The sequence below is a fragment of the Sebastes umbrosus genome, chromosome 5 (genome assembly GCF_015220745.1).
Source record: "Sebastes umbrosus isolate fSebUmb1 chromosome 5, fSebUmb1.pri, whole genome shotgun sequence".
Taxonomy (NCBI): domain Eukaryota; kingdom Metazoa; phylum Chordata; class Actinopteri; order Perciformes; family Sebastidae; genus Sebastes; species Sebastes umbrosus.
In genome coordinates, this window is record NC_051273.1 from 12,629,368 (window position 1) to 12,648,306 (window position 18,939).

The 18,939-nt window shown below is 40.0% G+C and overlaps 1 protein-coding gene across 1 annotated transcript; it reads left to right on the forward strand.

Annotated features, from left to right (window-relative positions):
- The first annotated feature begins 5,223 nt into the window (after positions 1 to 5,223).
- LOC119487986 (thiamine transporter 2-like) lies at positions 5,224 to 17,333 on the forward strand. The gene is made up of 5 exons (XM_037769091.1): positions 5,224 to 5,419; positions 9,110 to 9,851; positions 15,345 to 15,537; positions 16,150 to 16,291; positions 16,605 to 17,333. The coding sequence occupies exons 1-5, from the start codon at positions 5,231 to 5,233 to the stop codon at positions 16,746 to 16,748; spliced, it is 1,410 nt and encodes a 469-aa protein (XP_037625019.1). The 5' UTR covers positions 5,224 to 5,230; the 3' UTR covers positions 16,749 to 17,333.
- The last annotated feature ends 1,606 nt before the right edge of the window (positions 17,334 to 18,939 follow it).

An 18,939-nucleotide genomic window follows, 5' to 3' on the forward strand; every position in this document is an offset into this window, starting at 1 on the left:
GTCAATAGATCATAGCTGCTGTCAGCTACTGCTATGATCAATTGACTGTTGTACTGCTTGCACTGCAAGAGCTATTATTTATTCTGCTACATCTATCGCCACTGTATAGAAAAAAGCCTAACGATAATTCAAAACATGTGGAGAGAAAATATTAAGCAATCAAGTCTGCATTCCAATCGAGGCACTCATCATCCAATTAGACAGGAAGCGGCAGATGGCCGCGTGGCAAGGACAGCTGGTTTTGAGGTTTTCACTGTTTGTCTGTCCATCAGCGTGTCAATCATGTGCTGCTCTTGCCGAAGCCCTCACAAGTTTGAGGCTGAGACTGTCAAAATTGTCAGGAATGTGTCATGAGCACCCTGCATCACGGAGATGAGGAGTGATGCTGCGGGTGCATGATGAAGCAAGAGCTCCATCTAGTGTTCTGGGTGTTGTTCATTATGATCATGCTTTTAGTGCTTCTGGCCCATAGGCTTCCTTTAAAAACTTCATATGGATGATTACAGCGTGATGTTTCAACACTCAATCTTAACCACCAGACTGCACTCAAAAAGAAATCTGTTTGTGCAGTAAAAATCTGGATGTTTACCAATTCAATCCAGTTTATTGGAATGAAATGCCCTCTTAAGTAAGGACTCACTTCATTAAGGCAGTCTAGTGCTGGTACGCAACTCACTATATCACGGCTATAGTGTGTTTTATTTGGTAGAGCACAGTGAAATGTAGTCTGTGATTCAGTATTTGACCTCATTTTAACGTGGTGAAATTCAGTTTAGGTTTGGGTCTATGGTTGTGTGCAGATAATAGGAAAAAGGGTGAATTACGTGCTATCGGCAACATGGGTAACAGTCCCAGGGCCCCAACAACCCAAGGTTCACAACAGATCACTTGGCTTTTGGTAATTATAAATTTATCAGGGAATTTGCAACAATAAAGTACAATATCAACTAAAGCGGGTCCTGTATTATTACCTAATCAAACTCTAATCTTGATACTTTTATTATTGTATTTTACTTAATATTACACTTACTTGGTAGATATTCATGAATAAATTGCTGGAGATGTCGTAAGGGACCAACAGCAAATTGTTTACCTCACAAGCCCCTAACTGAGTGACACTTTGTTGATTATTTATTAGTCTTGTTGATAACTATATCAAAATGGCACTCGAGACTGAATGCGATTGACTGGCATCATGTTGATTAACGTTAGCAACATTTGCCAGCTAATAAACTATCATCACTATATATTTTACATGCTACTGCTTGTTAGTAATGTTAGCTTACCAAACAAAGGTCCATCCGTATATCGAAGGCCCGGTCGATGTTGATCCGGTCACCTTCCTGTTTTGCAAGGCGGGCTCACTATATAACTTTATTATTTTTGAGCTTCTGTGGAGTTTGTGTTGGAATCTCAGTTGTGGTGAGGGCTGGTTGTTTGTTGGCGTTAGCGGACTCCATTTCTAACCGAACGTTGGCTACCGTTGCATATTGTTAGCCCTGAAGCCTAGCTGAAAATAAAGGCACTTGCAAGTGTTCATGACGTTGCATGCTTTGGATTTTGTCAGAAAAAAACGGCCCACATTCTTCACATTAAAAGCAGTCTACAGGCTGATAGAGGAAACTCAGAAAGTCAATTTTTTAGGTTACGTTACAACCTGTTAACATGTTAACAATAAACAGCGATTAAAAAAACGTTCATACGTTCTGTATGTAAAAACTTACATACAGTCCCTTTAAGTGTTACCATTATGTAAATTCTATGTATTTTAAAGAAAAAAAAGAGTGTTTAAGTGGTGTTGGATTATACTGTGTTTGTCTTCATTGGCTAAACCAGGAACTTGCTGCAGCAACCTTATTATAGGTCCAACTCATTGTCCAGTGAAATCAACAAGAGCCATAATGGAGGGTGACGAAAAAAAAAGAAAGAAAAAAAACACACACTGAACTTCCCCGTCTTATCAGCTTGACGCAGTGGGAGTTCTGTTTTGCAGCCAAACCACTGCATACATATGCTTATCTGAGCCTCACAAACACCTCAATATACCCCCCCGCCCCTCCACCCCACCCCCAACACACACACTCACTGTTTGTTTCAAAGTCAGACTCCTGACTGCAGCAGCCTCATATGATTTGCCAGCGAGGAAAAGAAAAAAAAAAGGAGATTGTGGGAAGATGGGTTTGGTCTGTGAAGCGTTAGGAATCAATGCACCCGGGCTGCTTTTGAACACTCGCTATGTCAGATCCTGCGATTCAGAAGATGACGACGAAGAAAGGATAAAAAGGTTAATTGAAATATTAAGCGAGGGCATAAACAGGAAATCAAATAACCCAAGTACAATGATGCTGAGAGCAGAATCTAAAAGATTTCCCCTTCGACAAAGGTGTGATTTTAAGTTTGAGAAGTATTTCTTGTAGAGCAAGCTCCCGTGTTTCTATCTTCGCTGTGCTGGTGCAGCTTTTTTGGAAAGGGTTACTTGTGGGGCTAAACTCTGAATAAACTCCTTGTTCACAGCGGGGTCAACCAGGGCATTTCAGAGCTTACGCAACAAAGTGTCGACCTCAGCCCATGTTCACCCCAAAATCAAATTCCAAATGGTTTCTTTTAAGGATTTTTTTTTCTTCGGAGGCAGTGCAGGTGACACAGGAATATGGTGCCATGAGCCTTTAGATGTCCTTCACCATGCTGAGCTCCATTTGGCCCTACTGCGCACAGCAGGCAATTTCAGACATTTACCTGCCATTGCCTCCCACGGTCTCCACTCTGTTCGAGCTATCTTGAGGCCGTCTAACACTATCTTTACCCATGAATTTACAGACGGAAGGAAGGGAAGGGGAAATGGAAGTTAGATACCTTTGATCATCACTTCAGTCCCAGTACAGACTGGAGAAGATTACAGAGGAAAAAAGGAAAATGAGTTAGTCTGGCTTCTCAAAATGAGAATGAGGTCCATCTCTGTCTGCAGTAGATTAATAAGAATAGGACTGCAGGTCAGAGATGATTAAGAGCGTAATGAGTCCAGAGAGTAGGATGAGGGTGTAAGATCCTGTGATCTTGGCACAGCATCTTGCAGCCGTGCCGTGTTAATCTTATTTTTATGTCTGGAGTTTTTGTTATTTACCTATATTACTTAAGCTTATTTCAATATGGGACCAAAAGGAGGAAGTGCAGGAACAATAGATGCTGCGACTGATGCTACCACTGCCAGTGCAGCTACTTATACTACCTAAAACTACTACGGTTATCATTTTTGATTTATGATGACATGGGGTTGCCTATCCTGTGATCTGGTGTCATGTTTATTAGCTTTGTGTTGAAATGTTCAGGCTGTTTTCATACACCATTCATAGCTATACCTACAAAAACGTAATGCACTGTAATTTGTATATGTCCAACAAAAGCAATCTGAATCTAATCCATGTAATGGTCAACCAGGAAGTGTAAAGAGCAACAAATGCCACGTAGTGAGGAAGTCGGGGTTGATGGGTGGGTCAAAAGACATCGGAGTTTCATGTGTTCATGTACATTGATTTATTTGTCACGTAACTTCCGAATTTAAGTTATTCCACTTCCGTAGTTATTTTAACCCAAACCACAATATTTTCCTAAACCTAACTAAGTAGTTTTGTTGCCTGAACTAAGTAGTTTTGTTGCCTAATCCCAACCAAGTTGATATTTTGCTAAGCCTAACTAAGTAGCTTTATTACCTAAATCTAACTAAGTAGTTTTGTTGCTTAAATCTAACTAAGTAGTATTGTTGCCTAACCTAACCAAGTATTTCAAGCATAGTTATTTTAACCCAAACCACAAAGTTAATTTTCAATAGACTGTGTGTATGTAACAAGCGGCAATTAACGCATTCATAGGATAACATTCCTAGAAAAACACACGAAAAATGAGGAATAACTCTTCGTAAGATATACAAACCATTATATGAGGATACGTTTGAGATGTTAAGTATAAATACCTCAGCAACATTGATATAGTAGCACATGAATGAAAACACAGGTATGCTGGTGCGTTGCAGATGAAAGGGATTACTGTCTGACCTTTTTTATTACTGGTTCTATAACACGGACTGATAATAGAACAAAAATGTTAGTAAAACTACATTACAGTGCAACTTTGACAGTGTAAAGGTCAAATTGTGTTTCTCTCTATCTGCTCCCTCCAGCCGCAGTCACTGAACATCACACACTGTAAATCTGACAACATTAAACCAGAAATGCCAAATATATGAATATGAATAATATTTTCCTTTCCGGTGACCTTGATGTTGAGAATTAAGTCATGGAGGCAGTCTGACAGCTTGAGCTGAGGCAGAGCTTTCTGTTGACACCCCGCTGGTGAGTCATAATTCGCCGTTGGATATTTTAAATTACAGACTACAATAATTCTCATCTCGGGGAATGATTGCCTTGCTTATTTCTTTCCCTAAGTATTACGAATTCACTGCCAAGCCAACTCCAAAACTGACTTTAAAGTTATGAACTTGTTATTTACGGCGGTCACAAAGACAAAACGCTGAAAGTTGAGATCATTTGATCAGATGAGCTACTCTGTAAAATTGAAAGTTGGGCAAATTTAATTTAGAGCTGAGTGATATTTGTGGACATGTCCAAGTGTTTATAATAATTCTTGTTTTTTTCTATATTTAACAGCCTGAAGAAGGTGCATTAAGTACTTTGTAAAATTATAGTATCTATTATTTATTTGATTAAAACAGTGTTGAAACACTGTTTGCATCACTCACATTGTTTTGGACTCCACTGGCTAATGGTGGCGGATGCTAAACAGGCACAGTTTGTACATACTGTGTGTGTGTGTGGGGCAGCATGGTGGTGTGTACAGCTGCACTGAGACACACTCATACATATTCCTCTGCTTGACTTCCACCCCTTTCCTCAATATCTGCAGGAATGAGGGTGTTTTGTATAAAGACAGAGGAGGAGACAGTATTTATTATAACCCGCTGGAGCCCCAGGGGCTCACCACCTCATATTTCATCTTAATGCATCTTCACTCACAGCCTCACATTTTTTTTCCTGTCTCGCCGTAGAAAACTTCAGAGGAGAGAAACAACAATGGCAAAGCAGGTGACTCGGTGTTCACAATCAGTCTCACCTTGGCCTTATCTGGGGCTCCCATATCTTAACAGATTAAACTGCCTAAATTAGACTGTGCTCTCGTCGGACACAGCGAGACGTCCCCGGGGAGCCGGAGAGGAACGATGGGTTTTTGCTGGAGCGGGGAGTGTGGCGGCAGTTGCCGGGCAGGCCATTATATGCCCTGCCATGCTGGTTGGGTGGGCCCCACTGTGCCGCTCTGCATCTATGGTTTCTGCTCCATGATGAGGCCTATAGAGCCCTTCATGACAGAGTTTCTCACAGGAACGTACAAGAATCTCACCACCGAGCAGGTGAGGCACTGAGCTATGAAATGAGATATGTGACTGCTGTACAGTGATGGAAGCCTTATAGGTTATTAGATTTGCTCGGTTTTTAATATACATAATATGAATAATGTAAATTCATGTAAACAGAGTTATGAATATAAAGTATGAATCACGGTAATGGATGTTTGGTTTCAAGGTACATTTGTCCATGTATACTCAGAACTACAGAAACTGCTTTATTGTAATGTGTTTCAAATAACTAATTATTGGTTACAAATTTAATATGCAAATAAATATTAAAAGCCAATATAATTATATATCATTATCCATGCCATTATGGCGCAACTATTTGCTATGTAAAGATATAGAGGCGTAATGTCTACCTGAGCAGAGGCTGAAGTCACTCTCCCTCTGTGTTTGTTGTAATCTGAGCTTCTACTTGTTTTGTTGACATAGCCGGGCCGGCCATGCTTGTTAGCTCTGTCAGCACTGTCTCCGTTGTTTTCACTGTTAGCGCTGTTAGCATTGTTAGCTGCGAGCCATCGGCTCAACCGTCACCATGTTGAGAGCCGTGTGCAGGCAAACGAAATGCTCTCAATCTTGCATTTAGCAACTTTAAACAAATGTCTAAAGATCCATTAGCAGCCCCTAGTGACAGTAGTGTTCATGCCACAACATGGCTAACCTTTTAGACTTCAAGCATCTCTGGGCTACATGGAAGTGTGGGCACGGGGGTCATTCAGAGACATTTGCTTGGCTATTTTGTTTATACTTATATACTTAAACAATTTTCAATATGACATTTATATGTTTTTTTCTTTTCCGTTTTGAACCATGGATGCATAAAGAGAACTGGATACAGCGTTCAAGGACCTAATGATTTAAATAATGGCTATTTAAGTGTTCGTTTTGGGAATCTAATTTACCCAGAAAAAAATATCTTATCTTATCCTATATTATCTTGTGTATGATTTACAGACTCTATCCCAATGTAAGTCTATGGGAAAAAATATTTTTGGGCCCAATGGCACCACGTGACGGACACGGAAGTTGTAGTACCACCGTTTGGCCACTATGTAAAATTTGGGGGGCTTGTTTCTAACCTGCTTCCTGAGAGGAGTTGTGTCAACAAATTAGCTTGTTTGATGCTCAGAATAGAATGACACGATTTGGGAGGTGTGTGCATCAGCTCCATGGTTACCCATAGCACACCCTTAACCCACGGAGGCGTTTACATGTATCTTTGGAGAAATTCCATAGCCTCATTATCTGGGGACTATATATAACCACGGCAAACTGAATTGCCATTCATTGCTGAATTTTACCATTACAATTATGATGTGACGAAAAAAAAAGGTTCAGAAGATCACTAAAATAACAGTCGACAGTTGTCTGACATATTTACTACGGTCGCTAGAGGTCGCTGTCATCTTCTTTTTATTCCTTCTTTCGGTGATCGCCCATGTGAATCGATGATAAAACCTACTAGTCGGTGTAGCAGGCCCCTTCTGACTCACATCTATGAGGCTTATAACCACTGATATATGGCCAGTTGTTGTTAAGAAATATTATCCTTCTCTGGACCAAACAAATAGAAGAAATAACCAACATCTCTACCATCATTCTTCTCTCCCAAAGGGCAAATGTGTAAAATACTTGGGTTGTTAAGACTACCCGTTTGAAGTAAAGCAATCAAATATTGTGTTAATCATTTAACATTTCAGCTTAGAGGAACGATTCTTATTATAATATTTATTACTTCTTTTCATTATTCACCAACATGTTATTTTCCCTCCATACATGAAAGAATAATGTAGAGTCGACACAAACTGATGTAAGCATAAACTAGACTAACATCATCAGAGCTGTCGTCTACATGAGTGAATTCAAAGGTTTTTTGGTGCAGACTGAGGGGAACAGGAGAGCCTCTGCAGTATCACGCCTCACATGGTGGCATTAAGAAGAAAACTAAATGGGGTCCTTCACACCTCTGCAATGACAATCACTTTGCGATGCACAATGCAGGACGGGAGCCACTTTGTTCACACAAATTATGGCAGGTTCACTCAAGGTGTACTCATTTCATGCTCAAGCATGTATGATGCAAATTACCTTTTCAACTTGTGGTCCTGAGTGGCTTTTGAGATTTCATATGAACTTGTAACTAAGTTTGTGAACAAAGTGCAAATTCAATTTCCTGTTCCAACCACACCAACAAAGTACATTTTGATACAAGAGTGACTAAAATATGCTCAAAGTATATTGTAGTTGTTTCAGGAAAGATTACTACCAACCTGATATGTTGATCTTTTCACTTAAGGAGCTCTCAAGGTGAATTAGAAGGAACACTTTCCAATAAAGATTTGTGCCTTGCTTTTTTCACAGAATTACTACTGGAGTGGGTTTGCAGTCCGTGTTTATTCACCATAAGCAGGAAATGTCTTCATTGTACAGACTTTAGTTGCAGCTGTTAGATCCTTAATGATCTCCAGATTTACCTAATAGTCCGTCTCTTTTTGTTCTTTTTCTCCAGTTTCTCTCCTAATACGGACACATATCTATTTCAATGTGCATTTTCTTTTTGTCATTGTGAAAAAGTTTTGATTTGTAGCTGCTGATTGGTAGGCAAAACTGAAAAAAGTAACACCCACAACCCGCTGTACCAAAGTGTTGGTTAAGAGGATAGTTTGACCTCATGGTTGCACTAAGAAAAATTAAAGAGGGGGGGATAATTGGGATTTATTCTCTGGGGACAGATGAATCAATATCTAACCATTATATGAAATTGTAAACCTTGAGATTTGCTTACGATTTAAAATTACACTATATGAGATTGGTGTACTCCACCAATTCCAATATAAAGCTCCGCCATGTTTCTACAGTAGCCCAGAACGGTCTAACCAAACACTGGATCTAGAGAGAGCCTTTTGCGTTTTTGCGTTACCTGAAGGCCACCATTGTTCTCCGACATGCTTGTGAAACTGCGGTAACATGAGCTGCAGAGTGCAAAACTGTGGTAATGTCAGCCCAACATCTGACTTCTGTTGCTCTTAAAGTAGTGTAATTATGGTAAGGATGGCCTCTGAGTGAGGCGAACTGCGTTACCACAGTTTTGGAAAGGGATGAGTGAGTGGAGTGGTACTAAGTTGGTTGCAATCTGCAACCACACCAATAGATGCCACCAAATCCTGCACACTGTACCTTTAAGGATTTTAACTTTAAATTTAATCCAGAAAATAAAATATTTAAGAGTCCTTCAAGTAATAGTACACATTTGGAACACCAACAAATGGCTGCTGTCATCAACGTATATTGTTTTTTTTGCAGCTGATAGAGATTTAGGTTGCAGATTTGAAATTGTGCCACTGCCATAAAACCCATCTTTGAATCTTATTTCAGTCAAGGCCCAAGTGGAACACAATAAAAAACAACTTAACGGGAACAGCAATTTAAGGTACCTGCCTTTCAAGCTGCAGCCATTGTGTCTATTTGATTAATATTTGAATTTATCAATTTGTCACATTATCAACCTCATTCGTGCTGCTTCCTGTTCCATCATGTGCATGCAGAAGTCATTTTTCATTGATAATGAACAGAGGTGGAACTGCATCTGGTGTGCTGCTGACATCGTGTTTTAACAGATACTCTTGCAATCAGCAGTTAGGACTCATTTTCTAAAAAAGTAATTAGGTCTCTTGCTTCCTCCATATCCAGGTGACGAGACAGGTTTATCCTGTGTGGACTTATTCCAGCCTGGTTCTCCTCATCCCGATCCTCCTGGTGACAGACTTCCTCAGGTACAAGCCTGTACTCATCCTCCAGGGGCTCAGCTATGTCACAGCATTTCTGCTGGTGTTAGTTGGCTCGGGGGTCCACTCGGCTCAGTTGGCCTTCTTCAGCTACAGCATTGCCATGGCAGCGGATGTGGCCTATATCTCCTACATTTACAGCGTGGTGCGGCCTAGCTACTATCAGAGAGTGACCAGTTATGTCAAAGGTGCAATGCTGCTGGGCTACGCTGTGGGTGCTCTGCTGGGCCAACTGCTAGTGTCTGTGGGTGGGGTGTCCTTGTATTGCTTAGCTGTTGTGACTGTCATCTCTGTCTCTGTGGCACTGATAACCAGCTTTTTCCTGCCCATGCCTAAAACTAGTTTATTTCTTAAGGGCACACATTCTGCACAACAGGGAAGCTCAGGCGAAGACAGTCACGACTCTGAAGGACAAGACTTTTGCGCGACGGCCGCCAAGCATGTTGGGAGGATGTTCAGAAGGCTCGCGTCGGACTGTAAGAAATGTTATTCCTCCGTGGCTGTGCTCTTCTTCTGCATATGGTCAGCTACAGGGAAATGCGGCTTTTACCAGGTCACGGGGTACGTCCAGGTCCTCTGGGCGGATATGCAGCCTCACAACTTCACAGCCTACAACGGAGCGGTAGATGGCATCAGCACATTAATAGGTAACTATAATGCAGCATTATTAGCACCACTTCAACCAGTTTCGACATTAAAATTTAGCTTTTATGGTGGTAATGCATCATCTCCACTGGCTGCCTGACAACCTGACGGTGATGTCAAGACTTCAGGAAGTTACTTCTCCTTGCAAAGAAATATCCGGCCAACACAGTGTCACGGCAGTTCGTGAAATAGTCACGAAATATAATTTATTTGATTTGTGTATACATAGACACATATTTCCCTTTCTGTTCACAACCTCAGCACGACTTTCAACAATGTATTTTTTGTGCATTTTCCTACGAATGTCCAGCGACATGTGACGCACGTGTCAATTTCCGCTCCAGTCTTTTCAAAATAAAACGATTTAGTTAGGTTTAGGAATAGATCAACTCGGTTAGGCTTAGGCAACCAACTACTTAGTTAGGCTTGTAAAAAGATTGCGGTTTGGGTTGAAATAACTACGGAAGTGTTTTCACTTCGGAAGTTATATGATAAAAAATCAACTTGGAATTGTGGTTTCACACAGGACACGAACACCGGTTTCCTGTGCTGTTTTTTTGAACCGCCCATCCACCCCAAAGTCCTCCCTACATGGCGTTCGATTACATACAAATTGATTTCATGCCGACCATCATGAAAAAAATGTGAAATTCTTGTCTATGTACACGAATCAATACATAAAATTCTGTGACTATTTCAAACCCAGGACATCCTGTAACTCTCTGTAAACCTGCAACCTGTCGTTTTTACTTTTCGATTTTGTGCGGGTTAAACAAATGAGACATAATGTACTAATTATTGAGCTTTCGAGGTGCTGAATGGCGGATTTTGTTTTCCAAACATTTTCATTAAAGCTTATGGCTGTTGTACACATTCCGCTACAAATAATAATTGAATAAATAGGCAGAGAGAAAACACAATCCCTTTCTATTATCAGTATTTCACAACCCCCAAAGTACGGCAGACAATAGGAGCAGCATTAATTAGACTATTTAATTGCCTGCTCTCATCCCCAGATGGGTATAGCAGCTGCTGCCATCCAGCCAGTACACTTTTATTGATTATAGTACTGATACATTCCTGTATTCCCCAGAAGCCAAAGGCAATTACTCTGTGTAAACCACATCCAGCTGTATGCTTTTCACTTGTAAATGGTTCTGCCCAACATGCAGTCAAGCTGTAGGGCCCTATGTCTGATATTTCCCCAAAGATTCCTGTTGTATTCTCCTCTGTTCCACTCTTAGAAAAACATCCCTGAGGAAAAAACCTGGTGGAAACCGATAGGGAGAATATGAATATGGATTACCAGCATGATAAAATACGGCAGAAAAGCACAACATAATTTACTATTTTCACATTCAGCTTATTAATAACTGTACTGTATGTCCTGGAGCTTGAAAGCAACATTTTTTAGTAGCTCATTAGGATTAAGATAAAACAATGCGTATGCAGAACAAACTGAGTTATGTTCAGTTGTATTGTTTTGTAAAGTATGATTTTCAAGGAGAAGGAGTTACAGGACGCCACAACCCATCTATTTGTCTATGGTCTCAAGCAGTAATTACTTATCATTTACACTTCAAACATTCACAGGGTAAGCATTGGCATCAACATTTTGCTATCACTCATGCACTACCATAACAATAATACACGTTAAGTATAATTATCACTCCTATATCAAAATGATAGCAGCAGCCAAGGCAAGTATTACAGTACATATAGCTGCTATTCACATATCCAATAGTAATGACATATAGGGCACACATCACATTGCTAGCCTTCGCATCTAAATAAGTATGGCCATCCCTCACATATACTAATAACATTTCATTGGAAAAATAGCATCCTCATATAGTTATCATTCATATGTCATAATGTAAGAAACATACCTGGCAAAAATAGCAGTTATCCAACACATTTCTATCATTCAAATACAGTAGAAACACATATTCCTACCTACCGCCACCATCACGAAAACATTTATCACATCGCTTAAACTTACACTTAAACTTTAGTACAATTGTCATATTCATACAGGTACATACATGAAATTTGATCTCTGCATTTTACCCATCCTAAGCCTTTTTTTTTGGAGAAGTGGGGTGCTATAAACCGCCCAGGGTGCAACTTGGGGTCCAGTGTCTCGCACAAGGACACTTGTCCACGACATGCGGACAGTAGGAGCCGAGGATCGATTCGCCAACCTTGTGTATGACCAACTCTACCCACTGAGCTACAGCTGCCATCAAACACTTATCGTAGTTATAACAGCATGACCTACAATGCGAGCCATTTCTCACAAACCATGATAATAACATCTTACATATTATTGTTGGGTTGTCTTATTTCACAGTTTGTGGGTTGGTAAGCACTCCAGATACCCAGATAAAGTGAATTTTTCATGATATGTCCCCTTTAAGTCAATGGATAATTATATGCAAGACATAGTTTCAGTCAGGACATTCCCCTCCCCAGGTCAGGGATGTCCAAGATTTTTCATTTAATTTGGCATGAAAGGTCATGCTAATTATATTTCCGTTTACATTCAGGCCACACACTGGAGCTCAAAGCGTGCAAATTCAAATTTGACTCCCCCACATACAACACACATACAGTATGATGTTATCTAATTAGCGTGAAAAGCCAAACACAGCGTGTTGTCACATATTTTCTCCTCATCTATGCCACACACATTACAAAGTGGTTCATAAACAGTGTGACCTGCATGCAGCTTGTGTTTGAACCTTCAAAACTACAATCACAGTGAAACCAATCATGTCATCAGGGTTAACTCTTATGGGCTTGAAGACTACACATTTTTAACAGAAAGATTATGTTTCAAACCGGTGTCATGGAGTTCAAAAGACGTGGGCATTTAGAGGCAAATCTGGAGTTGCATCTTGGGAAATAAAAAGCAGTGTTTTTGCAGCTAGAACCATCGTAGGGAATAAAAGTCATATCTTCAGCATCAATTCTGACCATTCTTCTTTTAGCCACACTAGCGGCATGGCTCTATGGATGACCATGTCGGTCGGTCTGTCCACTTCTTTGGTCCGGACTTAAATATCCCAACAATGGATTGCTATGGTATTTGGTATGTGTGTTTCCCAGAGGATGAATCCTAATCACTTTGGTGATCCTCTAATGTTCAAGATCTCTTTAAGTTCCCTGCAACATTTTCACATGCAACGGTTCATATGATATCTTACAAAAAGTTAGAATAAAGTTGTCGTCTTTGCGGTGTATTCCGACGAAGGCGACGGGAGGCGACTCAACAAGCGGCCTTTGTCGCCGCTAGTTCTTTGATGTCAGGTTGGTGTATCTGTGCCTTAAGTACGGAGGTTCTGTGACAAAAAACACTTAGTAAGGTTAAAGACGAAGAAGATCTTGGTTCGGTTTAGAATAACACTAGAAGTGGCATAACTTAAGTACGCAAGTTACATGACAATGTTTTTTGACCTACCCAACCATCCCTACGGGGCGGTCACTGCTCTTTATATTTCCTTGTTCACAATTACGTGGATTACATACAAATTGATTTTGTGGGATATATACGAATTATTACTTTCCGTAGGTATAGCTACGAACGGTGTATAAAAACAGCCTGCTTGCTGTCGCATATAAAATGGGTTAAATTATAGAATAAGTACCAAGTATCCAATTAAACTGAGATATGAGAACCAATTTTGTATTTAGCTTAAACTCCTGCAGTTTGAACATACTGTAGAGCCCAGCTGCATTATTGATCCCTCTCTACAGAATGAAGCTGTACAGCTGGCTCCTGCTGACCCTGCTAAGCCTCCAATTGACACTGCTGGTGGAAACTGGTCTAATTATTTAGTCTCCATTTGACCCCCCTGTGCTAATCAGAGCCAAGGGGATTGATTAAGTATTTCTTAAATACACACAAGCCCGAGTGGTGTCCGTGTTGGACTATTAGCACTGATTGATCACGAATGGACATGTACTCAAAGGAAATGTACACATTTAAATGAGTGAAGCAATTATACCCAGACGCTCTTTATATCCTAGTGGATAAAGAGCTCTGGGTGAATAGATCCACGTCTCTGGGGACTCAGAGTTTTTCCCTATTTACAAACTAAACTCAACTCAGGCTTAGTTTTTAATCAATCTTCAGCAATTACAAGAAAGGTTTGACAAGTAATGTGAGATGAAGAGATGGAAAGTGAATAGATGGAAAGTGAAGGGACGAAACGACGGGCGAGAATTTCAAAGGATAAAAAGAGGAAGAAAAAGGGGATACAAGTGTCTTAAAATATCCAATTCTTCAAAGAGTCACTCTCTGGAGTCCCCAACTTTACCTCCATCCACAGGGATAAAGGTCTCATAGCTCCTTCACATGTGGTGAGAGGGGCTTTGTGATGTGTCACTGTGCCACCCTGTGGCTGAAATGAGAAACGTCACTTTCCAGAAATGACTGTTACCTGCTCAGTGTCAGCATCAGAGAGGAATTATATTATCTATAATATGTTTCCCTGCTACTGAAGATTGTTATAGTCTCATGTAGAGATAGAGACTATGTGATACAGTTACTTACTCAGTAACTGTATTGCTGTGCGGGATGAACTGTGAAACAAAATTGGAAAAAAAAGTGAATTTCAGTTATGAATGAATTAATTGAAGTGCTTTTTTTTGTTATTTATTGTAGACAGTAAGCAGCAAAACTTTAGCCTGACATCGCCAGACCTTAATGAGAATTAGAGCAAATTAAACAGATTTGTTTGGTTCCCAGAAAATCAAAACATAACATGTGCCACATAACATAATATATTAATATGCATTACACAATACACTAAAAACATATACTATAACAACCGTATGATATGAGGGGCATTTGTTTTTTATATTTCATCCTAAATCAAATAATAGTCTGTGTCCAATACGGCAGCTCTTTCTCGTTCCCCATTGCAAGTCCATATTGAGCCCCTTATCTATAATGTAACGGTCGCTTTTTGTATTTCCAGTTCATTCAGGTTGTCTGTTTTAGAACCTTTTGACATCAGGGCAAAACCCTATCAAGTGCACGAGTGTGCCAACCTCACCACAGCCATGCCAGCACATTTCTGAAAAAAGTATTTTTTTTTAACTATTTGGTGTTAGAAAAGCTCCCGTTATCTTATACCTTACAAAATGTTCTTTATTTATGTTTTTTTTTATGTATTTATTTTCTTTATGTAATTTTTATGTTGCCTTACAGGTGACTGTGTTTGTGTGGCAGGTTTCTTTTCTTTAATTTTGAAGTATTGGGGTGAATTCAGAGTTCCTATCAAAATTGCTATTTAATAGAAGAAATTGCTAATTGATAGAATTAAAAGGAGCATGGAGATATATTGTTTTTGACTCTGCTTGTATTAGTTGTTTTTTTTCCCCACAATGTGACAAAATTATAAAAAGAAATCTGACCAATAATATCAGCTTCTCCTTAGTCCCCCCATAGTGATGCACTGACTCAGAGTGATTGTGTCCTCCTTTAGGAGCTGCAGCCACTGTCGCTGTGGGACACGTGTCTCTGGAGTGGTCTGTGTGGGGGGAACTGGTCCTGGGGGGCTTCACATTCCTGATCGCTGGGGCTTTATTCCTAATGGATCTGACTGACAACATCTGGGTCAGCTACACGTTCTACTTCCTCTTCAAATCAGTTTACATGCAGCTCAGCACCATCTCCACGTAAGAATACAATATGGATGTGTCAGCAGCGCATCAATCCACAAACACTGTGTACCAGTACGAACACATGAATCAGTATAGAATTTTCAAATATATATGATGCCACAAAGATGTTTTAAACAAGTCTAGATGTGCCTTGTGAGCCATTATGGGCTGTTATGGTTCTGTGGTGAGTGGAGAGTATTTTAAACCTCCAAACACGTCCTAAGCATATTTAATGTTGTTGTAGCACAGTTAACGACAGAATCGCTTCACTGACCCTTTGTGCAGGTTAGTGTAGCTTTTTAATGGCACTTTCTTGTGTAATTTGGGCTGCAGCCATGCTTCGTACTCAGATTGTGTAAAGATTTCCAACGTGAGCATGACATAAATCAATTACCACCGCTAATACCAACAGTCAAAGGAATTGTTCTGGTTGTTTCCAACCTGGGTTATTTTACTTAATTTGTATTATTGTGACTCTCACATCTATCTTGTCCACACAGTGTAGGACTAAATGAAAAACTTTCAGTGAAACTATTTTAGCTAGCTTGTCCTTCGTTTTAGGTCCTCCTTCATTTTAATATAAGTACAATATTAAAGTATTTTCATTAGCATGTATGTCTATCCCAGTTTTCAGATAGCCAAGACGCTGAAAAGGGAGCGCTATGCGTTGGTATTCGGCATGAACAGTTTTCTGGGCACAATCCTCCAGAGTGTCCTCACCGTCATCGTCATCAGCTCCAAGTCTCTACAGCTCACCATTACCTCGCAGGTGCTGCTCTCACAAATCACACACTGAGTTCAGGAGATGCTTTGAGCTTAACATTAGATATATGCTTTATATTTTGTAAGGAGAAGATTGAGTAATATAACTGGGGTTATGAAGAGCTTTTACAACAAGTTTGGAAATTGGATATTATCAATACAATGGAGAAGAAACTGCATTTGAATAAATAAGTGAAAGACAATTAAGAGTACTGATAAAAAAAGCCTCAGGACAAAATGATGCTGTTTGAAGGGCAATTAATGAATGATTTTTATAAATCATCATCCACAGTGCAAGTAATCCTCTCATGTCTTTTCAGTTCCTGATCTACGCTTCGTACTTTGTTGCCATTTCCCTGCTGTTCATAGTCAGAGGTGTGTATACTGTGCTCCACATGAAGCGTCCCGCTGGGGGCAACCAGGCAGAGAGAGCCACCAGCCTGCCAGACGCCCAACGTCTGTGAAGACCCTCCAAAATAAAGAGGATTTTTAACATATTTGTCATCAATTATTACAGCAGCAGCAGCAACATGTACATCAAGATATTCAATCAATTAAAAAGTGACTGTGGTTGAGTTATTTATCAGTCTGTCATCAGCAGGATTTAACTCATCGATTCTACAGACGTGCTGTGGCTGAAATAGTGAAAGTGTAATCTCTAAATGTGTCCACTAGAGGACACTACCTGCACAATATAAAATAAGAATAACACCACAGCTCTGTGGTGGTTTAATCTGAACACAGAAATGTTTGACTATCTATGTAATGTATGGTTTTAAAGCAAATATAACTAGTATAAATAAGTGAACCGTGACATGTTTTAGACAGCAATGTGTCTTAGAAGTCTTTCCAAGATGCTGACGAAATCTATTTTGTTTCCAATATTTCTTTGCATGTATCTATGTATGTTGTGTGTTCACTTATGTGTAAATAATTCCTCTACAACCAGTCTAATAAACTAAACTGACTGACTGAAACTACTTATCAGGCTGGCAGGATAATGTATGTAGGCTCTGTTACAAATACTGCACAGCCTCCCCAGCACAAACAGCCTGCTCTCATTATATCCCAACACGTTCTCATCCCAACTCGTCCCGCCCGTTGGGGTCACTCTATTTTCGGCATCAAAGCCACTATAGTTAACCTTGGCGTCACTTTAGGATTAGGCAAAAAAAAACACTATAGTTCAGGAAATAACTACATGGTTTGGCTTAAATCTACTACGTTTGTACAGTGAAAATGGCGCTGAACCTTGTGTACACAGTTCATGAAGGAACATCTGATTAACATGGCACAAGGGACACGAACAGCGGTATCCTGGATAAAAGCCCTGTGTTTGTTGGACCCATTCACCTCCCGTCCTGCCCACTGTGCAACTCTTTCCCTCTTTAAACTATGTCACCACACTCCCAGTGCACTTTCTCGTTAGCGTTTTATGTTGCCATGGATGGGTGTATATTGTAGTTAATGGAACGCCCAGTGCGCTTCATACCGGCGCTAAAGGGTGCCGTGTGTGTACCGACGGCTGTGACAAAGCTTCGGTATTTAACGCCATGGGAATGACAACAGGGTGTATATTTCTGGTGAATATCATTCAAACACTTTCTCTACTGCTACTTAAAGACATACTTCCTGGTTTTAATATAGCATCCCAGATCCCTCTAAGTGCCTCTCAGCTTGCTGTTGATGTTTTGACACTTAATTAAGAATAAGCTAGGGGTAAATTAGGTGAGTTAGAGGCACCATTAGGTGCAATAGGGAGCATATAGCAACATGTTGTTGCCAGGTAACAAACCCATTTGTTTTTGAGGCTGCGTTAAAAAAGGTCTGATTCAATCTGCTGTGGCTACTGATGTGTTTCTATAAACGCTTTTATTGAATACGTGTATACGGGCATGCTTTGCATAAATGTTTATTTCCAGGAAGTAAAGCGATGAAGTAGGACTAAACATGTGCTGTAATGATCGTCCTCCTTGGAAAGTGACCTTGTTATGATTCAGGTTCAGTGCTGCGATTCTCAGCAGGTGGTGCATAAACCCGATGCTCCAGTTCTGCATGTTTATATTAGTCTATAAGCAATGTCTGTCCTCATTCGTGGACACCTTAGCAGTCGGGAAGACAGGGGAAACAAACGGAAATGACGCTCCACAAGTGGTCAGATGATGAATGTGTAGTCACGTCTGACCTATAATTCATAATTAAAACAGTGAAATAATTAAGGTTCCAAGATGGATGACGGGGGTAGCTATTAGCCAGAATTAGCTGGCATATTGCATGCTAATTGATCATATCTTGATGACGACATGTCCTTTGGTTTTGTCTGGTGCTGTCATTAAGACTTGTATTAAATCTATAGTGAAGAGCTTCTTTGCCACTCAAAACTAGAGCTGGAAAATTAAGAGTATCTAATTGCAACATTATCAGGTTAAATAAGTAGTTTGGTTTTATGTAGTCAGTAAATATATCAGTTAACAAATACATTGATATTTCTTTCCTGCTGTGTTTGTTGCATCTGGTTGAAGGAAGGGTCAATTAGTTCTAAAGCAGGTGACACTGTCTTAAATTTGATGCATTTATGTGTGCACTTGTGTGCACCCAATGCAAAATGTTGGTATCAGCAATAATAAGCACAAATATCTCTATCTAAGTATCTAT

Excerpts from the sequence above, each read along its gene's own strand:
- LOC119487986 (XM_037769091.1), top strand. The coding sequence starts at position 5,231 with ATGGGTTTTTGCTGGAGCGGGGAGTGTGGCGGCAGTTGCCGGGCAGGC. Across the intron at positions 9,852-15,344 it reads TGGCATCAGCACATTAATAG|GAGCTGCAGCCACTGTCGCT; the intron begins GTAACTATAATG and ends GTCCTCCTTTAG. Across the intron at positions 15,538-16,149 it reads CAGCTCAGCACCATCTCCAC|TTTTCAGATAGCCAAGACGC; the intron begins GTAAGAATACAA and ends TGTCTATCCCAG.